Source organism: Mobula birostris, chromosome 13 (genome assembly GCF_030028105.1).
Source record: "Mobula birostris isolate sMobBir1 chromosome 13, sMobBir1.hap1, whole genome shotgun sequence".
NCBI lineage: Eukaryota > Metazoa > Chordata > Chondrichthyes > Myliobatiformes > Myliobatidae > Mobula > Mobula birostris.
In genome coordinates, this window is record NC_092382.1 from 986,738 (window position 1) to 1,010,628 (window position 23,891).

The window sequence follows — 23,891 nt, forward strand, 5'->3', positions numbered from 1 at the left end:
GAAAAAAAAATACATCTGTCAATCTAGGTGAGAGTTATGAAAATATTTTAAAAAATGGTCCCCACACCTCATGGAACTTTATATCCTAATTTAAAAGTGAATAGTAAATCTTTTCAAGATCTAAACAAGACATTCTATCCCTGAGCCATCGAACATGCGTAGGGGGAACTACATCTCTCCACTTAAGGAGTACTGCACGTCCAGCTAAAAGAGAGACAAAAGACAATGTTTGTCATTTAGCCGGGATCAAATGCTTGTCAGAGTCTTGAGAAATACCAAAAAAAGCGATCAAAAGATCAGGTTCCAAATGACAGGGACATGTTTTGACCCATTCTCTCTGAGTACATAATGAAATCAAACACCTTTGTCCTGGGCAACAAGTAGCTTTCACATCACAAATGTGCCAGACTCCAATGAGACAGACTACTGCCCTTCCCTCCATATTCATTGGCATTGCCATCACTGAGTTCACCACCGTCAGTCACCTGGGGGAGGGTTCAGGGGAAATATTTGTGTACAATACAGAAACTGGTGTTACCTGTGTGTATTGTGGTGATGCAAAAGTTGCTGGAGAATTTACAAGTGGGAAGAAGTGGAGTGATATTTGGAAATCTGAGTTTTTAAAGCGTAATTTAGCAAGCAAACCACATATGGACAATGTGCAAAACCTGTGGTGAGAAATCCTTCATTACCCGTTACAGGCCTGCTACATTGCTTGTGTGAGAGTGCAGAACTCAATCAAAGCCAGAGGAGATCAAAGTTCTTACTGACAGTGATTTGCCAGTTGTTGAAATAAATACCTCTCTATAGAAAATTCACGGTGCAGATGTTGTCACTGGGTAAAAAAATGTACAGTACAAGCTTTATGTGCACACTGGTCATGACAAATTAGAGAGGACATTGGTGGGAAGGTGGGGAGACCTCCAGTGTCCCTGATGCCCTCACCTACAAGATGTGCATCCAGCTGCAGCTTGTAACCCTGCACTTTACGGAGTTGGAACTTGAAATGGATGAATTCCGGATCATCCAGGAGATAGATATGACATGAAGAGAGGTGAGTTACACCCAAGGTGCAGGACACAGGAGACTGGGTGAGAGTCAGGAAGGGGAATGAGGTTAAATAGCCATCGCAGAGTACGCTTGTGTCCATCCCACACAACAATGGGTGGACCACTTTAGAAACTGTTGAGGGGGATTACCTGGCAGAGGAAAATCAAAGGGGTGATAGGGGATTCGTTAGTTAGGGGAACACAACAAGAGGGGACTAATATCCCAGTGGTGAGGCTCGCTCGTGCTAGTGTGGGGAGAGGGTGATGTGGTTAAAATAAGTTGTAGGGGGAATGGGAGCCAGAATGACAGAACAGATAGTGGGGAGGGTGAATTGAATTGAATTGACTTTATTACATACATCCTTCCGATACATGAGGAGTAGAAATCTTTATGTTACATCTCTGTCTAAATGTGCAATGTGTAATTTATAATAAATAGTTTGTACATAGGACAGTGAATTAATCAGACTGATGGCCTGGTGGAAGATGATGTCCCGGAGCCTGTTGGTCCTTTTGCTGTGGTACGTTTCCTGGATGGTAGCAGCAGGAACAGTTTGTGGTTGTGATGAATTGGCTCCCCAATATCCTTTGGGCCCTTTTTACATACCTGTCTCTGTAAGTGTCCTGAATAGTGGGAAGTTCACATCTACAGATGTGCTGGGCTGTCCACACAACTCTCTGCAGGTTCCTGTGATTAAGGGAAGTACAGTTCCCATACCAGGCAGTGATGCAGCCAGTCAGGATGCTCCCTGTAGAAAGTTCTTAGGATTTGCGGCCCCATCCCAAACTTCTTCAACCGTCTGAGGTGAAAGAGGTGCTGTTGTGCTGTTTTCACAACACAGCCGGTATGTACAGACCATGTGAGATCCTCGGTGATGTTTATGCTGAGGAACCTAAAGCTGTTCACCCTCTCAACCCCAGATCCATTGATCTGAATAGAGGTTAGCCTGTCTCCATTCCTCCTGTCGTCCACAATCAGCCCCTTTGTTTGTGTGACAATGATGGAGAGTTTGTTTTCTTGACACCAGTCAGATGTTGTTCAGACCTCAGATAGAGTCAGCAATCAAATGGTTGCGAATGGTGAGATGAATGTGCTGAGCTGTGTATATCACAATGCAAGAAGCATCGTAGGAAAGCCAGATGAGCTCAGGACAGGGAATTATGATATTGTAGCCATTATTGGGACTTGTTTGCACCTGACAGTCTGAGGGATTTAGAGGAACAAATTTGCAGAGAGATCACAGACCATGCCAAGAAACAAAGGTTGATTCAGTGAGTGATTTTAATTTTCCATATATTGATTGGGACTCCCATACTGTAAAAGGACTAGATGGGGTAGAGTTTGTCAAATATGTCCTTAATCAGTATGTAGAATTCCTGATGTAGAAGTGTGCAATAAACTGTTAGGAAATGATCCAGGGCTGGTGACAGAAATTAGTGATCATAATGCCATGAGATTCAAAGTAAATATGGCAAAAGGGAGGTCTGGACCACAGGTTGAGATTCCAAATTGGAGAAAGGTCAATTTTGATGGTATCAGAGAGGATCTGACAAGTGTGGTTTGGGACAGGCTGTTCTCTGGCAAAGGAGTACTTGGCAAGTGGGAGGCCTTCATAAGTGAAATTTTGAGGGTGTCTAGTTTGTATATGCCTGACAAAATAAAAGTTGAAAGGTAACTGGTGCAGGGAACCTTGGTTTTCAAGAGATATTGAGGCCCCGGATATTTTGTTCCCCAAAATGCCTCAGAATGTTGGGTGCTACCAAGACTCATTAATGACTGCAATATTATAATTCCACCCCTGAGCTCATCTGACTTTTAGTCGTCTTCTGTTCATTTCTAAAAGCTTCCCAATAGTTTTTGCTCTTTTGTTTGCCCTCTCTTTGGCTTTTATGTTGGCCTTGGCTTCTCATTTCAGCCATGGTTGTATCCTCCTGCCTTTCCAATGTTTCCACTTCTTTGGGATGTATCGATCACGCAGCTCCTGAATTGCTCCCAGAAACTCCAGCCATTGCTGCTCCGTTGTCACTCCCACCTTTTCCCTTCCAGATAAGTTTGTCCAGCTTCTCTGTCATAGAAACATGAGGAAGTTCAGTGCAGAAACAGGCTATTTGGCCCATCTAGTCAATGCTGAAAAAACATTTAAGCTGTCTACCTGCACCGGGACCATCGCCCTCCGTACCCCTACCATCCAGGCTCCCATCCAAACTCCTTTTAAATGGTGAAACTGAGCTCATATTCACCACTTGTGCTGACATCTCATTGCACACTCTCACGACCATTTCAGTAAAGAGCTTTTCCAAATGTTCCTGTTAAATTTTCACCTTCCCCACTTAACCATGACCTCTGGCCATCCCACGCAACCTCAGTGGAAAAAGCTGCTCGCATTTACCCTATCTATACCCTCATAATTTTGTATATTTCTAACAAATCCTCAAAGCAATGTATAATTTCCTTGTTTATGTTTAGAGCCTTTTTTAGGTGTATAAGATGATGAGGGCATTGATCATGTGGATAGCCAGAGGTTTATTCCCAGGGCTGAAATGGCTAAAACGAGGGGCATAGTTTTAAGGTGCTTTGAAATAGATACTGAGGGGATGACAGGGGTAAGTTTTTTATACAGAGAGTGGCGGGTGCATGGAATGCACTGCCAGCTATTTGTGTGAGAGTGTTTCAGTTACTGTGGGGCCAGGAACCCATGCAGCTCAGTGAGAACAGGGAATAATGCCAATGGAGAGAGTCAAACTGAGCCAGGTCACAGATTGGAGATGGCAGAAATGCTCCATTCTTATAGAGACAGGAAGAGCATCGGAGAATTTGATGGTCACTCCAGATACCAGCACTGTGCCCAGTTAGAAGATGATTTCTCTCTCCAACTTGGGTTGAACCTCACTGTAATAGTGTGATGCCAGATCACACGTTGACAACTCAAGGGATCTCATCTGAAATATTGTCCTACACCCATTGATAGATTTCGTAAATATTTTTACAGGTTAAGAATGACAAGGAGTTTGCCTATGGAAATCTCAAACACAACACGCCAGTTTTGCTGTCTCTGTCCAGATATTTAAGAAGAGGAGCAAGGGATTCACTCGATCATCCTTCCTGCTCAGACTGTGGGGAGGGATTCACTCGATCATCTGACGGACTGGCACGCACATCATTTTACACAGGGGGATCCCATTCATCTGCTCAGACAGTGGGAATGGAATCACTCAGTCATCTCAACTGAAGGTACATCAGCAAGTTCACATCGGGCAAGGCCTTTCACCTGTGGACACACCAGTCAGTTCACACTGCGCAGAGGCTGGCCTTCTGCTGAATTTGTGGGGAAGGAATCACTCGGTCATCTGAACTAATGGCTCACCAGCAAGTTCACACTGGGGAGCGGCCGTTCACCTGCTCAGACTGTGGGAAGGGATTCACTCGGTCATCTGACCTAATGGCTCACCAGCCAGTTCACACCGGGGAATGGCCGTTCACCTGCTTGGACTGTGGGAAGGGATTCACTCAGCCATCTCATCTGATGGTACATCAGAGAGTTCACACTGGGGAGAGGCCGTTCACCTGCTCAGACTGTGGGAAGGGATTCACTCAGTCATCTCATCTGATGGTACATCAGCGAGTTCACACTGGGGAGAGGCCGTTTACCTGCTCAGACTGTGGGAAGGGATTCACTCAGTCATCTCATCTGATCGTACATCAGCGAGTTCACACTGCGGAATGGCCGTTCACCTGCTCAGACTGTGGGAAGGGATTCACTCGGTCATCTGAACTGAACGTACATCAGAGAGTTCATACTGGAGAGAGGCCGTTCACCTGCTCAGACTGTGGGAAGGGATTCACTCAGTCATCACATCTGAAAGTACATCAGCGAGTTCACACTGGGGACAGGCCGTTCACCTGCTCAGTGTGTGGGAAGGGATTCACTTCATCATCTACAGTGAAGGTACATCAGCGAGTTCACACTGGAGAGAGGCCGTTCACCTGTTCAGAGTGTGGGAAAGGATTCACTCAGTTAGGCCACCTACAAGCACACTGGTCAGTTCACACTGGAGAGAGGCCGTTCACCTGCTCAGACTGCGGGAAGGGATTCACTCAGTTATCCACCCTAATGACCCACCGGGAAGTTCACACCAGGAAGAGGCCATTTACCTGCTCAGTCTGTGGGAAGGGATTCACTTTGTCAAATCAGTTACTGAGACACCAGTTCGTTCACACTGGACAGTGGCCATTCACCTGCTCAGACTGTGGGAAGGGATTCACTCAGTCATCTGAACTGAAGGTACATCAGCGAGTTCACACTGGGGAGAGGCCGTTCACCTGCTCAGACTGTGGGAAAGGATTCACTCGCTCATCCCACCTACAAACACATCAGTCATTTCACACAGGGGAGCGGCCGTTCACCTGCTCAGACTGTGGGAAAGGATTCACTCAGTCATCAGAGCTACAGAGACATCAGCGAGTTCACACTGGGGAAAGACCGTTCACCTGCTCAGCATGTGGGAAAGGATTCACTCAGTCATCCCACCTACAGAGACACCAGCAAGTTCACACTAGGTAGAGGCCGTTCACTTGCTTAGGGTGTGGGAAGGGATTCACTTGGTCATCTCAACTGCAGAGACACCAGCAAGTTCACACTGGGTAGAGACCGATCTCCTGCTTGGACTTTGGGAAGAGAATCTCTCAGCCACATCAACCAGGTTTGCATCATTGAGTTCACACTGGGGAAACCCGTTCACCCTCTGTGAATGTGGGAAGCGATTCACTCAGTCATCTAACCTTATGGAACTCTCACTTCGGCTGGCAGTTTAATGTAGGGGATGATAGCTCCTGGCCCGGCCAAACTTAAGAAATCTCATTTGGGTGGATGCTGCACGATGTGTCCCCTGTTACAAATCCGTACCCCGAAATAACAAGCAGTACAGAATATGTGATTAAATGATTGAGCTTTATAATTTTTACTTTGACTATAGGGTTAGTAAAGAAAACAAAAAAAAAGAAAAAGGGCCCACTCCATTTGCGTCTTCTCATCTCTCCCCGGCAAAAGAACATGAAAATATCTCTTCCAGACTCACAAGGAAGAACATTTCTGACACCAGATCGTCCCGCACTCCAAAACCCTGTTATCTCTAGTTGTAACCTAAACACTGCTGCTACAGAGAAACCATTACCTCAGCAGTGAAACATTACAGAGAGGCCATTACATTAACAGTGAAACCTTACAGCATGTTATACTTGTGACACACTGCCGGATTCACACTGGGGAGAATGTTTCAATAAGCTGCATGCTGGATATTTGTCCATCACCGTTGCTGAATGCTATTTTGAGAGTGACTGTCGGTGCTGAACGCTGCAATTATCACCACACCCAGTCTGCACCCTGGTCACTGGGCATGGGAGGAGTTTCTTCTGCTGCATATTCACCTTTAATGGGACTGGAGTTTAACATTCTGCATCTGTGGCAAATTAATTAGTTCTATTTTAAACTCTGTTTCTGGTACTTAGAGTATTTATAACACAACTAGTGTACTCAGGCCTGCTGGACCCAGCCAGTGATACAGTTCCACAACAGTCCTTTTAAATCCTCCTCTGTTGTTCACATCTGTGGGATGGGTTCCAAACAGTCACCACTCTGTGGGTGACGAGGTTTCCCTTGAATTTTCTGCAGACTGAAGAAGTCGAGCTGACTGCAGTTCTGTCTGAGATGTTCTTTGCCCCTCAAATCTCTGGGCTGAGAAAGAATGACATTGGGAGTTAATCTCCTTATTCGGAGCTCATTTCTACATTATGGGTCATTTTCCCTGCTTCTGAAGGGTTGTTGAAAACACTCTCCTCTAAAGACTGAAAGCAGAATGGGAAACCATTAGTTGGATGTTCAGTGGAGCAGGGTCAGAAACCAGAGGCGGGTCTGCATAGGGTAGAGTTTGGGGCACTGGACGGTGGTCAGGGAAACAACGTATGATGATTAGAAGGGAATCAGCTGCCGGGCGTGGCAATGAATGACAGAGTAGCAACGTTTGGAAGCTGATTGACAGGGAAAATAATTCAGTTGTCTGACTGACACAAACAATGCCTGTGGTGAGGTGCTCCACTGGTCGAGGTACGTGTGTGTTGAGAATGGTTATATGCATTGAGGGAGTTGTTCCTGCTTATTTATCCTGTAATATTATATCTGGATGGTTATTTTAGATTATCCTATCTGTAATAATGTATTGACTATCATATCAATTGTGAGATTCTGTCCTTAACTGGATCAGGCTTGAATTTAAGGTGCCTTAATGAAGTTATGGTGATTATTAATGAGTTTGTATTATAAAGCAAGATTTTGGTGAATGATATTTGCCACTTGATTGTACCTTTGTCAGTAATCAGATTGAGTTAAACTGCAGCAGGATCCTGGAATGTGTTGGATTGTGTCTGGTTTCTCTTGGCATTTTCTGCATTTATTGCCTTGTTACTTTGTATGGTTTGTATTTTTGATTTTTTTTTTCTTTTTGTTGACCACCTTGTCCTGTATTTCTGCAAGGAACCCCCCTGTTTCGGGGTAGAGGTCTCCAACTCTCAGTCAGGTGCTCGATGCTTCCTTGTCAACATCCAGTCTGCTCAGATCGTTGGGATGTCTCCCATGGAGGGTCATACTCATTCCACTCGTTAATGTTTTCTACCATAGTGATGATTCATTTTTCTGAGGTAGCCTCTCATTTAGGTTTCCTGGTCTGTGTTTCTTATCAGAATTTCATATACACACATGAAGCACTGAATCCTGTTCATTTTTGATGAAAATATATACTTAGAAGTCTTATCTGAGTGTTGTGTGATTTTATTTTTTTCATGTCTGTTATTCCTCTTTCTCCTTCTGTCCAAGGTAGTATTAATCTGAGGCTATGTCCACACTGGACCGGATAATTTTGAAAACGACGGTTTTGAGTAAAAACGACAGGCATCCACACCAGGCGTTTTTCAAGATATCCCTGTCCACACTAAAATGGATATTTGGGAGAATTTCCTCCTACTGGGCATGCGCAGACACATCTACAGAAAACAAGCGAAGAGGAAACGGTATAATATTTACGTTTCCGCGGTGGCGTTGTGCTATTTCCATTGGTCAAAAACAAGAGTACCTACAACAACAGCGAAAGAAAGTTTTCAAAAATGTCTTCGAGGAATACAAAGAAAACCTCCACTGGAAAAAGCAGACGGACTTCTTCATTTAGACAGACAATGAAGTCGAGCTGTTTCCGCGAGTTACAAACAACTACAAGGTCAGCAAAGCAGTGGAGAACGTTGGAGGGAGATGTTTAACTCCGAAAAAGCTATTAACATAGAGAATAAAGTAAACTACACATGCATGAAGCCGTCCTCTACCCAAGATCAACAAGAGTGGAATCTTCTGCCGCCAGACCTGCACAGTATTTCTGAGATTAATATTTTTAAAGATAGACTCAATCAAATCAATTTATGGGATCTGGTCAATAAAGCTCACTTCACAATTTACCTCTCACGCTGTTCACACTGACTGCCCGTTATAACAACCGTCCGGCAGTGCTTGCACAGTACCAAGCAGCAGCAAAAAAAACTTTGTTGTTGTGGTGTTGTCATGACAGCGTTTTTAAACATCTCCGTTTACCCCGTCCACACTTCAACGCAAAGCAATCGTTTTCAAATTTACACACTCTGGAGAGTGTTTTCGAAAATCTCCATTTTCAGGGGAGAGAAATGCCATTTCAGTGTGGATGGAGGGTCAAAACGAAGAGAAAAAGCTTTGTTCTCAAAATTATCCGGTGTAGTTTGGACGTAGCCTAAATGGGTCTGAGTGTAAATAGACTTTTCTAAAGTTGTCATTTCAGCTCTTATTTATCTTTGTAAATTTTACTGATTGAAATGGGACCAAGATATTTTCTTAAAAAAATGTCAATGTCTGTATTGATGAAAGTGTTTATTGCCTTTGTTGTGTTTGTTAACTATTAAGCTCTGGCAGGTTTTTTTAAGCCTTGAACTAAATTTGGTCAAAGGTTTTCCCCATTTTGCACTACTGTAGCGGTGTGCGACACATAGCGCTAAAATAACCACACGGAGTCGGTGAGTTGGGGTTGCGGTTAAAGATTTATTTAACTTCGCGGCCTGCTTTAAAGCCTTCCCGTTCCCGCCCTCCCTGGGCGGAACTGCTGTGGGGAATGCATATTCCCAGCCCCTTTCTGCACGCGGGATTTTCCCCCTGCTGGTGAAAATGGCCTGGCGCCCTTTTTGGGGCCCGCCCTCTACCTGCGCACGCTGCTGTGAGCCGGTTTGTGTGTGCTAGAAAGTGGGTCACCACATAACCCCCCCCCCCCCCACAGAACCGGCGATACCTCCCCCAATGTCCACAGTCTGGATCGGCCTCTGTTTGGGAGGTCTGCCCCTGCGCCGCGGTGCCTGAGCCTGGACCAGCTGCGCCAAGTCCACATGGGCCGTTTTGAGTCGGTCCACCATGTAAACTTCCTCCCTCCCCCCAATGTCCAGCACGAACGTGGACCCATTGTTCCTGATCACCTTAAACGGCCCCTCGTAGGGCCGCTGTAGCGGTGCCCCGTGTCCGCCCCGTCGTACAAAAAGAAACTTACAGTTCTGCAGGTCTTTGGGTACGCAGGACGGGCTCTGTCCGTGCTGTGAAGTGGGGATGGGGGCCAGGTTACTGAGCCTCTCATGCAGTCTGTCCAGGACTGCTGTGGGTTCTTCCTCTTGCCCCCTTGGGGCGGCTATGAACTCTCCTGGTGCACCGTACACCAACTCGGCCGACGAGGTGTGCAGATCCTCCTTGGGCGCCGTGCGGATTCCGAGCAGGACCCAGGGAAGTTCGTCCACCCAGTTAGGCCCTTCCAGGCGGGCCATGAGAGCCGACTTCAGGTGACGGTGGAAACACTCCACTAGTCCGCTCGACCGTGGGTGGTAGGCAGTTGTGTGGTGTAGCTGTGATCCTAAAAGGCTGGCCATAGCCGACCACAGGCTGGAGGTGAACTGGGTGCCCCTGTCGGAGGTAATGTGGGCCGGTACCCCGAAGCGTGCTACCCAGGTTGCGATCAGTGCTCGGGCACAGGATTCGGAGGTGGTGTCGGTGAGCGGGACTGCCTCTGGCCATCTGGTGCACCAGTCTATCATAATTAGGAGGTACCGCGCTCCTCGTGACACTGGCAGGGGCCCCACGATATCCACATGAATGTGGTCGAACCTCCGGTGGGTGGGCTCGAACCGCTGCGGCGGAGCCTTGGTGTGCCGCTGCACCTTGGCCGTTTGGCACTGCATGCACGTTTTGGCCCATTCACTGACCTGTTTACGAAGTCCATGCCACACGAACCTGTTGGCGACCAGCCGGACGGTTGTCCTGATGGAGGGGTGCACTAAGTTGTGAATGGATTTGAAAACCGGCCGGCGCCAGGCTGCTGGGACGACGGGGCGGGGTTGGCCGGTAGCTACGTAACACAGTAGGGTCCTCTCACCTGGGCCTACGGGGAGGTCTTGGAGCTGTAAACCGGAGACTGCAGTCCTGTAACTGGGGATCTCAGCGTCTGTCTGCTGTGCCTCTGCCAGCGCTGCATAGTCCACCCCCTGGGACAGGGCCTGTATGGTAGGTCTGGATAGTGTGTCCACCATGACGTTGTCCTTTCCCGAGACATGCCGGATGTCATCGTGTATTCGGAGATGTAGGACAGATGTTGCTGCTGGTGGGAAGACCAGGGGTCGGACACCTTAGTGAACGCAAAGGTAAGCGGTTGGTGGCCTGTGAACGCAGTGAAGGGCCTACCTTCTAAGAAGTATCTGAAATGCCGGATTTCCAGGTATAGTGCCAATAGCTCCCGGTTGAAAGCACTGTATTTGAGTTTGGGTGGTCGTAGGTGTTTGCTGAAGAATGCCAGGGGTTGCCAGCGACTCTCGATGAGTTGTTCCAGCACTCCACTGACTGCTGTGTTGGATGCGTCCACCGTGAGGGCAGTAGGAACGCCCATTCTGGGGTGCACTAGCATCGCGGCGTTTGCTAAGGGTTCTTTGGTTTTAACAAAAGCGGCTGCGGCCTCTTTATCCCAGGTAATGTCCTTGCCCTTACCCGACATCAGGGTGAACAGGGGGCGCATGATTCGGGCTGCTGAGGGGAGGAAACAGTGGTAGAAATTCACCATACCCATGAAACGTCGACTGTACTTCTTCCTAGAGATGCTGCCTGGCCTGCTGCGTTCACCAGCAACTTTGATGTGTGTTGCTTGAATTTCCAGCATCTGCAGAATTCCTCATGTTTAGGAAAATGGTGCATAGTTTTCTGAAGGTGGAATCTCATGTGGATAGGGTGGTGAAGAAAGCTTTTGGTATGCTGGCCTTTGTAAATCAGAGCATTGAGTATAGGAGTTGGGATGTAATGTTAAAATTGTACAAGGCATTGGTAAGGCCAAATTTGGAGTATTGTGTACAGTTCTGGTCACTGAGTTACAGGAAAGATGTCAACAAAATAGAGAGAGTACAGAGGAGATTTACTAGAATGTTACCTGGGTTTCAGCACCTGAGTTACAGAGAAAGGTTGAACAAGTTAGATCTTTATTCTTTGGAGCGTAGAAGGTTGAGGGGGGACTTGATAGAGGTATTTAAAATTATGAGGGGGATAGATAGACGACGTGGATAGGCTTTTTCCTTTGAGAGTCTCCGGGGGTAAGAGAGAAGGGAGAGAGGGGGCAGGGGAGCGGGGAGAAGGGGAAAGGGGGGGTTGGGGATGTTCAAAACCGACTTTGGGACTATTACTGTGACTCCGGACACCGTGAGCCGCAATCCCGGGACAGTCCTGCTCTCTTCCCTCTCTCTCAGCCCCACCATCCGTACACAGGCCCCGGGGAGCTTCCGGCTGATGAGGGAATGGGAACCGATGGGTCTCTCAGACAGAGCTGAGCTCCAGCTGTCTAAATGCAAGGATCGGGAACTCGGAGAAAGGGAACAAAATCTTTTACATCAGCTGTTGTGAAAATCACCTTTGTTCTGCCTCCAGTCACAAACCAGAGAAAATCTGCAGAGAGGGCACAGTTTTAAGGCGCTTGGAAGCAGGTACGAAGGAGATGTCAGGGGTGTTGTGTTCTTTATACGTACCGTGGGTTACTGATAACAAACCATATTCTGCAGAACTGAACTTGTATTTAACAGCAGAAAAAAACAAGTTTTACACTGCCCTGCTTCTCGATCATTCTTCATTTCTGCGCATGCTGGGAACTCTGTCCAGTCAGGTCCTGACACGTGATATCACCACAAGGGGTGAGTTTTTTACACAGGGTGGTGAGTGCGTGGAATGGGCTGCCGGCCACTGTGATGAAGCCGGATACAATAGGGTCTTTTAAGAGGCTCCTGGATAGGTACATGGTGCGTAGAAAAATAGAGGGCTATGGGGAACTCTAGGTAATTTTTAAAGTAATTAATGTTCGGCACAGCATTATGGGCTGAAGGGCCTGTATTGTGCTGTATTGTATTTGTTGTATGAATGGGGAAGTCACTTACCCATGACCTCTGGTTGTCGTCTCGCCCAACATCAGTGGAAAAAGCTGCTTGCATTTACCCTATCTATACCCTCATACCTTTTTAAACTTCCAACAAATCATCAAAGCAATGTATAATATCCTTGTTTACGCTTAGAGCCTTTTTTAGATGTATAAAATGATGAGGGACATTGATCGTGTGGATAGCCAGAGGTTTTTCCCCAGGGCTGAAAAGGCTAACACGAGGGGCATAGTTTTAAGGTGCTTGGAAATAGATACCGAGGGGATGTCAGGGGTAAGTTTTTTTTACACAGAGAGTGGTGGGTGTGTGGAATGCACTGCCAGCAGTGGTGGTCGAGGCAGATACAATAGGGTCTTTTAACAGCCTCTTAGGTAGGTACATGGAGCTTAGAAAAATAGAGATCTATGTGCTAGGGAAATTCTAGGCAGTTTCTAGAGTAAGTTTCATGGTTGGCACAACATTGTGGGCTGAATGGCCTGGAATATGCTGTAGATTTCTATGTTCTATGTTGAACAGCAAAATTACTTTGGCTACCCTACAATCCTCTGATAACTCTCCCATTACTAAGGATGATTTAATTATCTCTGCTAGGGCCCCAACTATTTCTGCACTTGCCTCCCGTAGAGTCCGAGGGAGCACCTTGTCATGCCCCGGAGATTTATCCACCCTAATCTGCCTCAGGATAGCAAACATCTCCTCTTCTTTAATCTGTATAGGGTCCACAATTTTAATGCTGCTTTTCCACACTCTCATTGACACTCTGTCCATCTCCTGAGTAAATGAGATAAAAAAAAAATTAAGATCTCACCCATCTGCTTTCGTTCCACACGTGGATTGCTATTCCGGTCTTCCAGAGGACCAACTTTGTGCCTTGCAATCCTTTTGTTCTTAATCTATTTCTAGAATCTCTGACAATTATCCTTTATCTTTTTTGCGAGGGCAATCTCATGCTTTCTTTTAGCCATCCTGATTTATTTCTAATGTGTTCTCTTGAATTTCTTATACTCCATAAGAACCTACCTGCCTATCTCTGTGATGCAACTCCATTTTGTGCTTCACCAGGGTCTCAATATCTCTTGAAAACCAAGAGATACAGTTTCTGTCTTTATCTTTTATTCTGACAAGCACATACCCACTTTGTGCTTACAAAATTTTGCTTTGAAGGCCTGAATTTACCAAGCACACCTTTGCCACAAAACAGCCTGTCCCAGGCCACAGTTGCCAGATCCTAGTGTCATAATTCCAGGTGTTGATCCGTGCCCTGAACACATCTGCCTTTCCTACACTGCTCCTTGTATTGAAGTATACAGGATTGAGCATATTCACTGCACCATGCTTAGCTTTTTCATTCCTGTCTTTGTCTGAGGTCTGAACAACAACTGTCTCCACAACGTCTCCAGTATCTGTTCTGTTATTCAGGCTCCCATTCCCCCTGCAACTTTAGTTTAACCCTCCCCCACCCCCACCTCCCACCATGCAGCTCTATCACCCCTTTGTGCTTCATCTGCCAGATCAATAAAAAGGAGGTGCATACCAGGTACAGGCAGATAGGAACAAATGGGGTACTTATGAAGTACAGGGAATTCAAGTGAACACTTAAGAAAGACAAAGAAGACATGAGGTTGCCCCAGCAGACATGGTGAAGGAGAATCCACGGGGATTCTGCAGATATGTTAAGAGCAAAAAGGATTGCAAGGGGGGAAAAAAAATTAATCCTATGCAAGATCAGAACAGTAGTTCTGATCTGAGACAAAATAGATGTGGGAGATTTTTTTCTGCATCTGTATTTACACAGGAGATGGACACACAGTCTATAGAAGTGAGGCAAAGCAGCATCAACTTCATGGATCCTGTACAGATTACAGAGGTGGAGGTGTTTGCTGTCTTAGGGCAAATTAGCGTGGATCAATCCCCAGGGCCTGACAAGTTGTTCCCTGGGACTCTGCGGCAGACAAGTGCAGAAATTGTCGGGGCACAAGGACAGATATTTAAATGATCTTTAGAGCCAGGTGAGGTACTGGAGGATTGGAGGGCAGCCAATGTTGTTCCGCTGTTCAAGGAAGGCTGTAAAAATAAACTAAGAAATTGTACATTGGTGAGCTTGACATCAGTAGTGGGAAAGTTATTGAAATGTATTTGCAGGAACCGGATATATAAGTATTTGGATAGATGTGGACTGATTAAGGATAGACAGCATGGCTTTGTGCATGGTAGGTCATGTCTAACAAATCTTATAGAGTCTCTCGAGGAAGTTATCAGGAAAGTGGATGAAGGCAAGGCAGTGGATGTTGTCTACATGGACTTTAACAAGGCACTTGACAAAGTCTCATATGGGAGGTTGGTCAAGAAGGTTCAGTCACTCAGCATTCAAGATGAGATAGTAAATTGGATGAGACACTGTCTTTGGGAGAAGCCAGTGTGTGGTAGCAGATGGTTGCCTCTCTGACTGGAGGCCTGTGACTAGTGGTGTGCCACAGGGATCAGTGCTGGATCTGTTGTTGTTTGTCATCTATATCAGTAATCTGGATGATAGTGTGGTTAACTGGATCAGCAAATTTGTGGCTGACGCTAAGATTGGTGGTGTAGTGGTCAGCGAGGAAGAGTATCAAGGCTTGCAGTGCGATCTGGACCAGCTGGAAAAATAGTTTGAGAAATGGAAAACGGAATTTAATGCAGAGAAGTGTGAGTTGTTGCACTTTGGTATGACCTACCAAGGGAGGTCTTTCACCGTGACTGGTTGGGCACAGTGGAGAGTTGTAGAAGAAAGTGACCTGGGAATACAAGTCCTTAATTCACTGAAAGTGGTGTCACAGTAAGATAGAGACGGAAAGCAGGATTTCAGCCCATTGGCCTTCATGAACCAAAGTACTGACAATGATAGATACTTTATATTTTATTGTCGCCAAACAATTTGTACTAGAATGTACAAACATCACAGCGATATTTGATTCTGCGCTTCACACTCCCTGGATTACAAATATTAAATATTAAAATATTAAAAGTAGTTAAAATTAGTCAATATTAAAAATTTAAATTAAAAATCATAAATAGAAAATAGAAAAATGGGAAGTAAGGTAGTGGAAAAAAACCGAGAGGCAGGTCCGGATATTTGGAGGGTACGGCCCTGATCCGGGTCAGGATCCGTTCAGCATCTTATCACAGTTGGAAAGAAGCTGTTCCCAAATCTGGCCGTACCAGTCTTCAAGTTCCTGAACCTTCTCCCGGAGGGAAGAGGGACAAAAAGTGTGTTTGCTGGGTGGGTCGTGTCCTTGATTATCCTGGCAGCACTGCTCCGACAGCGTGCGGTGTAATGTAAGTCCACGGACGGAAGATTGGTTTGTGTGATGTGCTGCGCCGTGTTCACGATCTTCTGCAGCTTCTTTCGGTCTTATGGATGTTATGTTGACTTGTAGAAGATATTGGTGAGGCCTAATTTGGAGTCTTGTTTGCAGTTGTGGTCACCTACCTACAGGAAAGATGTAAAAGAGGTTGAAAGAGTTCTGCAAAAATTCACAAGGATGTTGCCAGGTCTGGAGGACTTGGGTTATAAGGAATGATTGAACAGATCAGGACTTTATTCCTTGGAATGTGGAAGATTGAGCAAAGATTTGATTGTGATAGAGGGGCACAGATGGGGTAAATGCAAGCTGGCTTTCTCCACTGAGATGGTGTGGGACTACAACCAGAGGCCATGGGTTAAGGGTGAAAAGTGAAACGTTAAGGGGAACATGAGGGGTAACTTCTTCACACAGATGGTCATCTGGGTGTGGAATGAGCAGCCAGAACAAGTGGTGCATGCGAACTCAATTTCAACATTTAAGAGGTTTCTATAGGTACCTGGATGGTAGGGGTATGGGAGTGGGTGGTTTAAATAGTTCAGCACAAACCAGATGGCCCAAAGGGCCTGTTTCTGTGTTGTAATTTTCTGTGACTGTGACAAGAACCTGAAATAATACAAAAATTCACTTTAAGTCCTTTTAACAGCTGTGCAGACCAACCATTCATCTCAGCAGGAATTTTTTTATATGGCGTTAAAACTGTGGCACTTTAAGTTAATAATACATAAAAGAAAATCCTCGCTACACATCAAGAAAGACAATTTGCGTGAGACTGTTTCAGTTACTGTGGGGCCAGGCACCCATGCTGCTCAGCAGGAACAGGGAATAATAACAATGGAGAGAGTCAAACTGAGCCAGGTCACAGATTGGAGATGGCAGAAATGCCCCATTCTTATAGAGACAGGAAGAGCATCAGAGAGTTTGATGGTCATTCCAGATACCAGCACTGTGCCCAGTTGGAAGATGATTTCTCTCTCCAACTTGGGTTGAACCTCACTGTAATAGTGTGATGCGAGAATACACTTTGACAACTCAAGTGATCTGATCTGAAATATTGTCCGACACCCGTTGATTCATTTTGTAAATCTTTTTACAGGTTAAAAATGACAAGGAATCTGTCTACGGGAATCTCGAACACAACACGCCAGTTTTGCTGTATCTGTCTGGATATTTGAGAAGTGGAGCAAGGGATTCACTCGATCATCCTTCCTGCTCAGACTGTGGGGAGGGATTCACTCAGTCATTTCAACTGAAGATATATCAGCAAGTTCACACCGGACAAGGTCATTCATTTGTTCTGTGGGTGAGAAGGCATTCAGTTGGTCATCCCACCTGTAGACACACCAGTCAGTTCACCCTGGGCAGAAATTTGGTCATCTGCTGAATTTGTGGGAAAGGATTCACTCGGTCATCCGACCTAATGGCTCACCAGCGAGATCACACCGGGGAGCGGCCGTTCACCTGCTCAGACTGTGGGAAGGGATTCATTAACTCATCTGACCTACTGAGACACCAGTCAGTTCACACTGGGGAGCGGCTGTTCACCTGCTTGGACTGTGGGAAGAGATTCACTTGCTCATCCCACCTGAAGGTTCATCAGCGAGTTCACACTGGAGAGAAGCCATTCACCTGCTCAGACTGCAGGAAGGGATTCACTTGCTCATCCCTACTGAAGGTGCATCAGAGAGTTCACACTGGGGAGAGGCCGTTCACCTGCTCCGACTGTGGGAAGGGATTCACTTCATCCTCTGTTCTACACAGACACCAGCGAGTTCACATTGGGGAGAGGCCGTTCACCTGCTCAGTGTGTGGGAAGGGATTCTTTCGATCATCCGACCTACAAGCACACTGGTCTTTTCATACTGGGGAGAGGCCGTTCATCTGCTCCGACTGCGGGAAGGGATTCACTTGCTCATCCCACCTGAAGGTACATCAGCGAGTTCACACTGGGGAGAGGCCGTTCACCTGCTCAGACTGTGGGAAGGGATTCACTTCGTCATCCCAACTGAAGGTACATCAGCGAGTTCACACTGGGGAGAGGCCGTTCACCTGCTCAGACTGTGGGGAGGGATTCACTGTGTCATCTCAACTGAAGGTACATCAGCGAGTTCACACTGGGGAGAGGCCGTTCACCTGCTCAGACTGTGGGAAGGGATTCACTTCGTCACTTGTCCTACAGAGACATCAGCGAGTTCACACTGGGGAGAGGCCGTTCACCTGCTCAGACTGCGGGAAGAGATTCCGTTGCTCATCTCAACTGAAGGTACATCAGCGAGTTCACACTGGGGAGAGGCCGTTCACCTGCTCAGACTGTGGGAAGGGATTCACTTCGTCATGTGTCCTACTCAGACACCAGCGAGTTCACACTGGGGAGAGGCCGTTCACCTGCTCAGTGTGTGGGAAGGGATTCATTCGATCATCCCGCCTACAAGCACACTGGTCTATTCACACTGGGGACAGGCCGTTCACCTGCTCCGACTGCGGGAAGGTATTCACTTGCTCATCCCACCTGAAGGTTCATCAGCGAGTTCACACTGGAGAGTGGCCCTTCTCCTGCTCAGACTGTGGAAAGGGATTCACTTGGTCATCCCAACTGAAGGTACATCAGCGAGTTCACACTGGGGAGAGGCCGTTCACCTGCTCAGTGTGTGGGAAGGGATTCACTCGGTCATCGAACCTACAGAAACACCAGCGAGCTCACACTGGGTAGAGACTGATCACCTGCTCAGACTTCGGGAAGAGATTTTCTCAGCCATCTCCACCGAATGTGCATCATTGAGTTCACACTGGGTAGAGGCCGATCACCTGCTCAGACTTCGGTAAGAGATTCTCTCAGCCATCTCTGCCGAATGTGCATCATTGAGTTCACACCAGGGAGAGGTCGTTCACCTGCTGTGAATGTGGGAAGCAATTCACTCAGTATTCTAACCTTATGTAATTCTCACTTTGGCTAGCAGCTTAATATAGGGGGTGATAGCCCCCCAGCCCGGCCAAACTTAAGAAATCTTGTTTGGGTGGAAGCTGCTTGATGTGTTCCCTGTTACATATCAGTACCCCGAAATAATAAATGGTACATAATATGCGATTAAACGATTAGGCTTTATAGTTCTTTCTTTGACTATAGGGCTAGTAAAGAAAAAATAAAGAAGAAAAAGGGCCCACTCTCTCCATTCATGTCTTCTCATCTCTCCCCGGTAAAACACCGCAAAAATTCCTCTTCCTGACGAACAAGAAAGAACATTTCTGTCATTAGATAGCCCTGCATTCAAAAACCCTGTTGTCTCTAGTCGTAACCTAAACATTGCTGTTACAGAGAAAACATTACCTCAGCAGTGAAACATTGCACAGAGGCCGTTACATTAGCTGTGAAACCTTACAGCATGTTATTTGTGACACACTGCCGGGTTCACACTGGGGAGAAAGTTTCAATAAGCTGCATGCTGGATATTTGTCCGTCACCATTGCTGAATGCAATTTCGAGAGTGACTGTCGGTGCTGAACTCTGCAATTATTGCTGCTGCTCACCACACCCAGTTCTGCACCCTGGTCACTGGGCATGGGAGGAGTTTCTTCTGCTGCATATTCACCTTTAATGGGACTGGAGTTTAACGTGGACTGGAGTGGAGAGCGGCCAGTGAAGGAGTGGAGTTTTGAGGCTTTGGCTCAAGAGATTTTGGCAGTTGGGTTGTGCAATCAAGTCAATCAAGATTTGAACAGCTCAGACCCAGCAGAAAGCAGCTGATTGGGCAATTGAAAATTGAGAAGCTCAACAAACAAGTGAAAAGAGGGGCAGCTCAAGCCAGTGAGTGAGTGGGCCAGTGAAGGAGTGGAGCTTTGAGGCTTTGGCTCGAGAAGTTTCGGCGAGCAAAGGCAGAGGACGAGCTTGCTCCCAGTAAGGTAAGGCTGGGTATGTTTCTTTAATTATTTTGATTAACTTAGGAGTTGGTAATGGAGGCAGTAGATAGGGCAATCCAGTGCTCCGATTGTAGAATGTGGGAAGTCAGGGACAGCACAATTGTCTCTGATGACTAAACCTCAGGGATCTGTACTGGGTCCAATGTTGTTTGTCATATATATTAATTATCTGGATGATGGGGTGGTAAATTGGATTAGTAAGTATGCAGATGATACTAAGATAGGTGGAGTTGTGGATCATGAAGGAGGTTTTCAAAGCTTGCAGAGAGATTTAGACCACTTAGAAGAGTGGGCTGAAAGATGGCAGAAGGAGCTTAATGCTGATAAATGTGAGGTGCTGCATTTTGGTAGGAGTAATCAAAATAGGGCATACATGGTAAATGGTAGGGCACTGAAGAATGCAGTAGAACAGAGGGATCTAGGAGTAATGGTGCATAGTTCCCTGAAGGTGGAGTCTCGTTTGGATAGGGTGGTGAAGAAAGCTTTTGGTATGCTGGCCTTTATAAATCAGAGCATTGAGTATAGGAGTTGGGATGTAATGTTGAAATTGTACAAGGCATTGGTAAGGCCAAATTTGGAGTATTGTATACAGTTCTGGTAACCAAATTATAGGAAATATGTCAATAAAATTGAGAGAGTACGGAGGAGATTTACTAAAATGTTGCCTGGGTTTCATCTCCTAAGTTACAGCAAAAGGTTGAACAAATTAGGTCCTTATTCTTTGGAGCGTAGGAATATTGGGAGTTAGGAAAAAAGTGAAAAAGCAGGATCTCAGGGATGGTAATCTCAGGATTGCTGCCTGTGCCACGAGACAGAGGGTAGGAACTGGAAGTCATGGCAGTTGAAAGTGTGGCTGAAGAGTTGGTGCAGGGGGCAGGGGTTCAGATTTCTGGAGCATTGGGATCTCTTCTGGGGAAGGTTTGACCTGTACAACAAGGACGGGCTGCACCTGAACTGGAAAGGGACCAATATCCTGGTGGGCAGGTTTGTTGGAGCTGTTGGGGAGGGTTTAAACTAGTTTGTCAGGGGGGTGGGAATCAGAATGTGAGTGCAGAGATGAGGGTAGGAGGACAAGGGCACGATGCTGTGTGTTCTGAGTTGGTGAGGAAGGACAGGCAGGGGACAAATCATAAATGTAGCCAGTTCGAGGGGTTGAAGTGTGTGTATTTCAATGCTAGGAGTATTAGGAATAAAGGGGATGAACTTAGAGAATGGATCAGTACATGGAACTACGATGTTGTGGCCATTACTGAAACTTGGCTGGAGGAAGGGCAGGATTGGCTGATGCAGGTACCGGGGTTTAGGTGTTTTACAAGGAATAGGATGGGAGGTAGAAAAGGGGGGGAGTAACATTACTGATCAGGGATAGTATCACGCCTGTAGAAAGGGAGGATGCTGCAGAGGGAGTGTCCACTGAGTCGGTGTGGGTGGAAGTCAGAAATAGGAAGGGATCAATCACTGTGCTGGGAGTAGTCTATAGGCCCCCAAATAGCCTTCGGGACACTGAGGAGCAGATAAGCAGGCAGATTTTAGAATGGTGCAGGAAATACAGGGTTGTAGTTATGGGTGACTTCAACTTCCCTCATATTGACTGGCACCTCCTGACTGCAAGGGGGATAGACGGGGCTGAATTTGTCAGATGTGTTCAAGAAGGATTCCTGACACAGTATGGGGACCGGCTGACGAGAGGAGAGGCCATACTGGATCTAGTTCTGGGTAATGAACCTGGTCAGGTGGCAGACCTCTTGGTGGGGGAGCATTTTGGTGAGAGTGACCACAACTCCCTTAGCTTCAGCATAGCTATGGAAAAGGATAAAAACAGACAAAATGGGAAAGTGCTTAACTGAGGAAGGGCTAACTATGAATGTATGAGGCAGGAACTAGCGAGAGTAAATTGGAAACAGGTGTTCAAAGGTGAAAGCACAGAAGTAATGTGGAGGAAGTTTGTGGAGGAACAACTATATTATATATATATACACACACACACACACAGCTTGCAATTGTCACCTGTCTGGTTAACAGCCACCCTCAGACTAAACAGAAAAAAAACCGACCCAAAGCCTTGGTAACCTGAGGCTTATAACTGCTAAGCCAATCTCCCTAGACTAACCAAAAGCTAATTAACTCAATTATCTTCCATTTCACACAATCTGAAACTCTACCACCAGTTCTCACAATAAACACATAGACTTCATCACGGGATTCACCATTTCCCGGTTAAATAACTTGTATAAACCCCAAAACTTTACCACAAGATGAGTAATTAGGTAACATAACCCTTGTCCCAGGTAAAGATGGTATCCTCCACCATCAGCACACCTGTGCAGGTTGCTGCTGCCTCTATATAAAACAGCTCTATGCAGCAGCTCTGTTTCAGACCCAGTGACTGTGGAGGAGAGAAACGTCAGATTACCATGACACTTCAGCAAAACACTTACTGGAAAGATGAATATGAATAAATTCACCTGAGATAATAAAACTGTGACATAGTGTGTTTCTTTTTTTCATACCTATTACTGCTGGGGATGAGTGTAAAATTGTGACTGTTGATTTATTGTGACGCGTGCACTCACCACAATAACAGAGGGGAATAATGTGTGTGGATGACGCTTTGGGTGTTTTACCGAGTGTGCCATGAGACGTCTGTAATCAGTGATAGGCCTTCGTCACACAGTCGGAATAGGAACTTCAGAAATTGCCTGAATTTTGCCTGCACAGGAGCCAACTTGCCTTGACCTACAACACAGCCAAGATAGGTCACAGAGGCATGGCCAAATTCATTCTTAGCTAAGTCAACTGTAAGGTTGGCCCTGGAAAGCCTGTCAAACAGCTCTTCTACTACACAGATATGCTCTTCCCAAGTGTCACTCCCTGTGACTAAGTCATCAATATAGGTATCTGTGTGTCCTAACCCTTGAATTACAGAATCAATCATTCTCTGGAACGTTCCTGGAGCATATTTCATTCCAAATGGCGAAACATTGTATTCATACAACCCAGAAGGTGTCACAAATGCAGAAATTTCTCTACCTCAGTCCGTCAATGGAACACACCACACCCTTTCAACAGATCAATCTTTGTAAGAAATTACCTTTTCCAACCTTATCAATGCAATCATCCACCCTAGGGATAGGATAGGCATCTGTTTTTGTTACTGCATTTACCTTCCTATAATCAGTGCAAAATCTAACACTACCATCAAGTTTGGGCACAATAACGCAGGGTGAGCTCCAATTTGATGTTGAAGGCCTGATAATACCATTTTCAGCATATACTAAATTTCTTGCTCAGCCAATTTACACTTTTCTACATTCATGCGATATGGGTGTTGTTTAATCGGTTTGGCTTGACCAATATCTACGTCATGTACTGCGACCGTGGTTTGCTTGGGAACATTGGGAAATAAAACTTTAAAACTCAGAATTAATTCCTTCAGCTGTTGTTGTTGCTTTGGCTGCAGATGAGCCAACTTGTTGTCCACGTTTTTGAGAACAACCGAGTTCATTAGCCTAACTGGGACCATGTTTGGCTTGTGAAAAGTCTCAGACGAGTCAATTGTTTCATTCTCAGGGCTGTCAAATTTATATGTTTGACAACACTCACCGATGGTGCCTGCTTGCCAGAATAAGGCTTTATCATATTGATGTGTACCACCTGTGTTAGTTTACGTCAGTCATGTGTTTTAATAACATAATTCACATCATTAATTTGAGAGACTATTTCATACAGTCCATTGAATTTCGCTTGAAGTAGAATCGTCAACATTGGAGATAAGGCAAGCACATTATCCCCCACCTTGTATTTTCTTTTGTTTTGGCCCGCTTATCAAACCAACACTTCACTTTGTTTTGAGAAATCTAAGTTTTGTCTCGCTAGACTACAGGCCTGGTGTAGTTTATTTTTGAACTTCAAAACACAGTCTAACAAGTTAACATATACATCCCCATCAATCCACTGTTCCTTTAACAAGGTCAAAGGTCCCCTCACTCTATGACCAAATACAAGTTCAAATGGACTAAAGCCCAGTGATTCCTGTACCAACTCTCTTAAGCCTGATTTATACTTGTGCGTCAAGTGTACGCCATA

General features: G+C 45.9%; 1 protein-coding gene across 1 annotated transcript in view; it reads left to right on the top strand.

Annotated features, from left to right (window-relative positions):
* The first annotated feature begins 4,077 nt into the window (after positions 1-4,077).
* Positions 4,078-23,891, top strand: part of LOC140207423 (uncharacterized) — an 89,731-nt gene continuing 69,917 nt past the window's right edge. The window contains exons 1-2 of the mRNA XM_072275948.1: positions 4,078-5,596; positions 18,415-18,489. Coding sequence (XP_072132049.1) covers positions 4,406-5,596; positions 18,415-18,489 — 1,266 coding nt within the window. The 5' untranslated portion in view covers positions 4,078-4,405. The remainder of the gene's footprint in view (positions 5,597-18,414; positions 18,490-23,891) is intronic.